General features: G+C 52.6%; 1 protein-coding gene across 1 annotated transcript; it reads right to left on the reverse strand.

Moving 5' to 3' along the window:
* Positions 1–425: 425 nt before the first annotated feature.
* On the reverse strand, positions 426–1,064 carry LOC108039516. The gene has a single exon (XM_017116547.2). The coding sequence runs from the start codon at positions 1,062–1,064 to the stop codon at positions 426–428; it is 639 nt and encodes a 212-aa protein (XP_016972036.2).
* Between the last annotated feature and the right edge of the window lie 6,581 nt (positions 1,065–7,645).

Raw genomic sequence — 7,645 nt, forward strand, 5'->3', positions numbered from 1 at the left:
CACACGCCTCTCCTTTGCCCTCGGCCGCGGCCCTTGGAGGCGTACCAGGACAGGCAGAACTATCACCGCTTCTTCGATTCCCCCCGCTCAGCGGGCCGGCACCCCTCATCTCACATGTATATCACAGTGAGTACCTCGCCGCTTCTTCTTGGTGGGCCGAACTTAATGCATTTCTCCCTTTTTTTTCAGGTTTTTCTTTTATGCAAATATACAACCCCTTTTTTTATTGTGTTCTTATTTTGTGTGTCTTTGAGTGCGTTCGTGATGTTTACCCCGTTCACCCAGTGCCAAATATATTTTATTTTTAGGTTTGTGTTCCTTTTATTGTTTATACACCCTCATACCTGACGGCCCCAGCCGTACTCGGAATCGGTGTCCGCCCCGTTGCACCAGGACACACTGTTTCCCGCCCCTTCGTCGCGCGGCTAGAACCGCCGGTGCTGCCTCGATCTCCGAGGGCCACTCCTGCCTCCGGACCTCCATCCACCGCCGCTCGTCGGGCAACGACACCTGCCGCAAAAAGGAGGCCTGACGGTGCCGTCCGGCGCGGAACTCTGCCTGGCCAACTTCGGCCTTCCTCCAGGCACGGGATCGGGCCACTCCCACGGGCCTTTCTCTATAGGTTCCTCCTCCTGCGCCGACCTACCGCCGTCTGCCGATAGGGACTCGGCCGAGGTCGGTGGTGTCGGCGGGGTCACGTGGGCTTGTCCCACACGTAAGCGGGGGTCTCTGGGGTTGGGTGGGGGTTTAGGTGTCCCCTCCGCATCCTCGGTCGGCGTTGGTCCTTCCGGCCAGGACCACGTCACGGCATGTTGCCTCCAAAGGACCCCTTGTACCGTAAAGGAATTTAGGGCATGGCTTACGTGGGCCATGGGTATCTCCGTACGGAAACACCGTCCTTGGGGCCCGTGCGTGTCCTGCTGTTCCTGCCTACCCTCTGGGGTTGCCTCCTGGGGTTCCTCCTCGCTTCCTTCTCCGCTGTGGGCCTGTCCGGGCGGAGATGGCTCGGCTGGGTTCACCCCCCTCTTGCTGCGACGCGGGTGGGCTCGCCGGTGGCTCCTCATCCTGCTCCCAGTAGAGCGGGACATGACGGGGCGTGGGTGGGCGGATGGGTGTCCACTTTGGGGGGGCTGGCACCTCCTCCTCCCCTTCGTCGGGCAGGTAGCGGGGAGTGGGAGGGACTCCGAGCATCCCGGGCGAGGCTGGCGGGACCTCATCCATTAGGACGGGTCCTGCCCAGAGACGCTCCCACTGCGCCTCGGCATACCTTTGCCGCCGCCTTGCTGCCTGCTGCCTCTCTTCCTCCTCCTCCTCGGCCTCCCGCTTCCTCTTGGCCTGCTGTTGGGCCTCTTACATGGCCGAGTGGGTGAGCTCCCGCTCCCCATGCAGCCCAGGGGTGCTGGGGTCCCCGGGTAGGATGCTACCCATCATGGGGTCCACGGCCCTCCGGAGCCGCCACTGCCTCCGTTCCACGGCCGGATCGTCCACCATCTCTACGTCGCTGTCAGAGCTGATGGTGAGTTCTGGCTCTGAGTCCTCCGGCTCTCTAACCAGCTTCAGGACCCGCCTCGAGGTTCGGGTAGGCCGGGTGACAGGCGTGCGCCTGTCCTCCGACCATCCTTGCCCCGGGTTGGGCCCCGTCGCAGTTTGGGCAGCCATCCTCCTCCTTGCCTCGGACCGGGTCAGACGTGTTGACATTGTTGTTTAATGCCCATCGATACCCTCCGACACCTCGGTTTTCCCCGTCTCCCTTTCCACGATCCCGCTATTTCCCTCGGGATTTCCACCTTGTTCTTTCATTGTGCCGCATGCCGTTATTTTCGGTCCTGCTTGGCTTCTTGGCATTTTCTTTTCTGTCTGCAGTCGTTTGGCTTACTTTGGGTCCTACGGTACAGCTCCGCTGTGCCGTCTCTCCCCTTTCTTCGGCCGACATTAGGTTTACATATATATTTTCCAACCGTATAGAGTCTTGCGACGCTACGGGCTGAGCTATCTTTTTATTATTTGTACTGTGTTTGTCGTATCATTAATAAATTATTTACCTATTATTTATTTTACTTGTTGTTGTATGTGTTTTTTTTTTTTTTATAGACGTGGTTCATAGGCGGATGACTCTGGCGTATGCCCGACGATTAATCCGTCTGCCCCGTTTTGATCCTTGTTAGCCCTTCCTTGCGTTTTCCCTGTGCTACGCGGCGTATAGGTGGATGACTTGGGCGTATGCCCGATGCCGAATCTGCCTGCCTCGTTGCATGTGTTCTGTCCTTTTGTTTTCATTGGGTACCCTATCTACGCGGCGTATAGGCGGATGACTTGGGCGTATGCCCGATGCCGAATCTGCCTGCCTCGTTGTATAGGTCCCCCCCTTTTTTTTTTTGTTACACCTTATCTACGCGGCGTATCGATGGATGACTCGGGCGTATGCCTGACGCTGAATCCGTTTGCCTCGTACTCGGGGTCCCTAGCATCGTTTGCATTTATTCCGTGTCTTATCCTTTCTGCGTGGCGTATGGATGACTCTTGCTTCGGCCTGGTGCCTACTCCTGTTGCCTCGCAGTCTGTGAACTCCTTGTCCTAGTCCTCCGATGTGTCCGCCGTCTGCTTTTGTGCCGTTTCTGTTTGTTGCTGCTTAAGCTCACCAATGTGAATAGTTCGCTCTTTCTTCGAATGTGTGTGGCGTATTTTGCAGATTACCGGCGAGACGAAGTCTACAACCTGGTAAGGACCATCGTACCTCGGGGCTAGTTTCGCCGCAAACCCTTCGGCAACTTTGGATAGATGGTGTTCTTTGGCCCACACTATGCTGCCCACCTCTGGTGTCCACTGCCTCCTCCTCAGATTGTAATGTCTGGCTTGGTCCTGGGATGCTTTTTCCATATTTCGCCGTACGATTTCGAAGATTTCTTTTAACTTAGCGGCCTTCTCGTCTGGGGTCTCTGTGTTTCTCCCAGAGCCTAACGTTTCTCTGTCATATAATGCGTTTGGCAAACGGGGTTCCCGGCCTTGTGTGAGAAACGCTGGGGAGTATCCAGTTGATTCAGATATGCTTGAGTTCACTGCTAGCATAATCTCTGGCCAGTTCTCGTTCGAAGTTCTGTGATCTTTTCCTGCGAATTGAGCTATCATCGTCTTCACCGTACGGTTAGCCCGTTCTGTTGGGTTTTCCTGCGGTGAATTGTTGTTTTATTCCCATTTCGTTAAGAAATCTTTTAAAGGATCGACTGGTGAACTGTACTCCGTTGTCGGTTATCACTATCTTTGGAGCCCCGAACCTTGATATTATGCGTTCTCTGAACGCCTTCTGTAGGGTCTCTGCCGTTGCTGTTCGTAGTGGTACAATTTCCGTCCATTTAGAAAACCGATCAACTAACACCAATATCATTTGATTTCCATGCTTTGATCTAGGCAGTGGCCCGACGAAGTCCGCACATACTGTTGCCCATGGTTCCTCTGGTACCTGAGTTAGCATTTTCCCTGCAGCCTGCAGCTGATTGGGCTTGTATTTTAGGCAAACTTCACACTTGCGTACGTGGATCCTGGCGTCTCTGTGCATTCCTGGCCAGTAGTATCGGCGTGCTATTGTTCTTCTACTCCCAACATGGCCAGCGGATGGGGAGTCATGGTTTTCTTCTAGGACGGCTTGTCTTAGACCCTGCGGAACGAACAGTTTCCAAGCCACGACATCTTCATAGCCCGCTCTGTGAGGAATGTGCCTATATAGTGACTCGCCTTCCATTACATAATCTGGATATTTTTGTGGTTGTGCTCTTATTTTCTCCAACATTCACCTGATCCAGCTGCAGCTATTGGTAGGTTCTGATGCGTCTTTTATGGCCCTAAGTGTCTCCGGCAACGGTTGTCGGGATAAGGCGTCTGCTACTACGTTCAGTTGTCCTTTCCTGTACGCTACCTCGAAGTCGTACTGCTGTAATTCCAGGGCCCATCTTGCTATCCTTCCGGACGGGCTTTCTATGCTGTTTAACCACTTTAAAGCCATGTGGTCTGTAACCACTTTAAAATGGTAGCCCTCCAAGTACGGCTTCAGCTTCCTGATTGCCCACACGATTGCCAAGCACTCTTTTTCAGTAGTGGAGTAATTTTTCTCCGCGCCGTTCAGTGTCCGGCTTGAGTAAGAAATGACCCTTTCGCCGTCCTCTGTCTCTTGAGTCAGGATTGCACCTAACCCATAGTCGCTGGCGTCCGTCTGAAGGATGAACCTTTTCTCAAAATCTGGGCACGCCAGCACTGGATCGGCTACTAATCGTGCCTTTACCTCTTCGAAGGCCTGTTGGTCTTCCGGCGTCCATGTCCACTTTGTGCCTTTGCGTAGAAGATCGTTCAGTGGTCTAACTATACGCGCAAAGTCTGGCACAAATCGTCGATACCATGAGGCTACGCCTAGGTATTGCCGTAGTTCGCGTACTGTCGACGGTGGCTCTAGTTCGGCTATGGCTGCTACCTTCTCGGGATCTGTGCCTATCCCTTCGCTAGTAACGCGGTGTCCTAGGTAAAGCAATTCTTGCTTGAAGAATTTGCATTTATCGGCGTTTATTCTCAAATTTGCTTCCTTTAGGCGCCTGAACACTTCCTTTAGGTTCTCCACGTGTTCTTTCAGTGTGCGTCCGATCACAATGATGTCATCTTGGTATGCAAACGCGTATGGTGACATCTCCGGGCCGATTACCTGATCCAGAGCCCTTTGGAACGTGGCCGATGCTGAATGTAGTCCGAAAGGCATTACTTTCCATTGGAATAAACCTTTGCCGGGTACTGTAAATGCCGTATATTGCCGACTATTTGCTTCCAAAGGGACTTGCCAATATCCGTCTTTCAGATCTAGACTGCTTATATATTTTGCCTCTCTGAGTTGGTCCAGGATATAGTTGATTCGCGGCATCGGGTAGGCATCTTTTATGGACTTCGCGTTTATTTGTCTGAAATCCACGCATTGCCTCCACTTGCCCGTCTTCTTTTTCACCATCACGATGGGCGAGCTGTATGGACTTCTTGAATGTTCTATGAAGCCCATTTGTAACAGCTCATCCACTTTTGCGTTGATCTCTCCTTGGACTCTTGGGTTCTTAGGATAATACCTCTGCTTGATTGGCTTGTCGTCTTTCATGGTGATTTGGTGCTCGGCCACTGTAGATGTTCCTGACATGGTGCTGAAATCTGCTAACTGTTTGGCGAGGAATTTCTCAATGTCCTCTTCATCACTTAAGTGTGAATCTACAGCCACCGACAGCCTTTCTTCCAGACATCCATTGTGCCTTTTCCTTGCCGGTATTTGCAATTCATGCCCGGCACATTTTATTTCTGCCCCGACTCCTGTGAGGAAATTCCATCCCAGCACTAGTTCGTCCACTACTCCTGGAAGTATTAGCAGATTCATCTCCAATTGTTTGTTTCCAAATTTCACCGTGATTTCGAGCTGTGAGCTTATCCGGCTGCATCTGCCGTCTGCCAACCTAACTTGCCGTCTTGTCCTTGTGATCATTCCTGTGTCAGTCAGTCTATCCGCTAGCTCCTCATTGATGAAACTTGACGTTGCTCCAGTGTCAATTGTGGCCTTGTATGCGACGCCTCCAATTTCAACGTACGCGGATAACTGCTGCTCTTCCTCGATCAACTTGCCAGTTAGTTTGGAGAGGAGACACTTTGCGACCCCTGTGCGCCTCTCTGCGACTGGGATCGCTGCCCATTTCCCGCCTTTTGGCAGCACTCTACACTCCTGATGCCAATTTTGCCGCACACCCAGCAGAACAGTAGTCTTTGGTTTCTGCATCCTCGTGCCCAGTGTTCGTGTCCTCCACAACGGCGACATGCCTCCTGTGGGTTCATCACGTGGGTCTGTGTATTGGTGGCTCTTGGCATTGGGTTGCGTGCCACCTGAGTGGTGTTTGGTGGCCTCCATAATGTGTTCGTTGGTTGCCTTTGTTGTGTTGTATTGGCCGGTGTCCACTGGCCAAAGGACGGTGTTTGGTTTACCGTGCTGTCTTCACATCTCCTGCATGTAGTTTGTGGTGGTGCTGCGATTTTGTTTCGAGAGAACTTGTGTTCGTGAATGAACTCTTCTCGCTCTTTGTCCAGTTCTTCGTACTCGTCAGCCAGGATCATTAATGTGTCCAGATCATCCACTTTGTACGTTCTTAGTGAGATTCTCAGGTCTGGTGTGCAGTTCTCCTTGATTATTTCTAGGGTCTCCTTTGGCGAAACCCCGAGTGGCCTCATCAAAGTCTGCATGTCCACCATGTAATCTTTGAACGGTTCCCTGAAACCCTGTTTCCGTTGTTTCACCTTGTCTGCCAATTTCGAGAAGAACCCTCTCGGCAGAAAGTACGTCTGGAAACTTTCGCTGAACTCTCCCCATGTTCTCCACTGTTTGTTGTTTGAAATGAACCATTTCAGTGCTTTGCCTTGCAATAGCTCTGGCATTGCACGTGGGATCATGTTCAGGTTCAGCCCGTTCGTGTTTGCGGACCATTCCACCTGCTCTAGAAATTCCAGTGGCTTCTCTGTGCCATCGAATTTGAACGACCATTCCCTCACTTGCTTTGCGACTTTGGCGTAATCTGGTGTGCTAGGTCTTTGCTGCCCTGTTTTTCTTTCTTGGCTTGGGTTTCGCCTCCTGCCAGCTTCCCTCATGCTGTCCACTCCAAGACTTGCTATGAGCTCCTCGGCGTCAGGGTTCAGCAATTTGATTGTTGGGCCTGGCTTATCGTCGTATTTCTCTTCCAGCTCAGCCCAGATCTCTGCTACTCTTGGGTCATCTTGTTTCCTTGTGAGGTACTCTGAGAGGGCTTTCCTCATGTCATCCGTTCTTCCCTCCAAAGTGATGCCTAACTTGGCTCCTATTTTGGCGAAATCCTCTTTCTTGAGGAGATAAATCCATCCTTTCCCCATTTTCTGTTTGTTTGCTGATTCTCACCGACCGGACAATCACGTTTTGGGCGCCAGATGTAACGAACTGATTTTTTTGCGTTCTGCTCGCTACGAGTATCGTGCGGCTAGCTCAGAAGATTTGTGTTGTTCGTCCCACCAAATTTATATAAACGTGACCGCCCGATTGTCTAGTGAGAACGCACAGAATGTTAGGATGTTTGTACTAGGATCTTTATTCGCCGACTTGTCCCTCGGCCTGGGACTAATGATGACAGATGGTTGTCTCAACTCCTTCCTTGAAGACTTGTGGTCGTTCCACCGTCGTTCTCCGCTTCCTCGCTGCTCCGGAACGCCTCCGCTGTCGTTGGCTTCGGGGCTATGAGGGTCTAAAGATGCGTCACCGTTCCCAGACTAGGGTGAACAGGCACCGGGCTCTCAAAGCGTACGCCTCTCGCAGCCACGGCCTCCTGTCCCTGGATCTGTCCCGGCCGGTCCGCCAAACGCCTGCACAGTTTCCACCTGACGGTTCAAGCATACGCCGGATGGCCGCCAATGCAGTCCCTGTGGCAGGACGCTAGGTTCAAGACGAACGCTTCCGCCCTCGCCTCTTAGCCGTGGACTGGATGTGTTGTAGAATGGCTTGGTTGCCGCTGGGCCTGCGATGACTGCTCGTCGCTCCTCGTGTCCTCGATGCCCTTGCTCTGCTCACGGCGTGGGCTGCGTGCTCTAGTGAGACTAGGTGCAGCGGTCTTTGGCTCTCGAG

The sequence above is a fragment of the Drosophila rhopaloa genome, unplaced genomic scaffold, assembly GCF_018152115.1.
Source record: "Drosophila rhopaloa isolate 14029-0021.01 unplaced genomic scaffold, ASM1815211v1 contig_190, whole genome shotgun sequence".
In the NCBI taxonomy this organism is placed as follows: domain Eukaryota; kingdom Metazoa; phylum Arthropoda; class Insecta; order Diptera; family Drosophilidae; genus Drosophila; species Drosophila rhopaloa.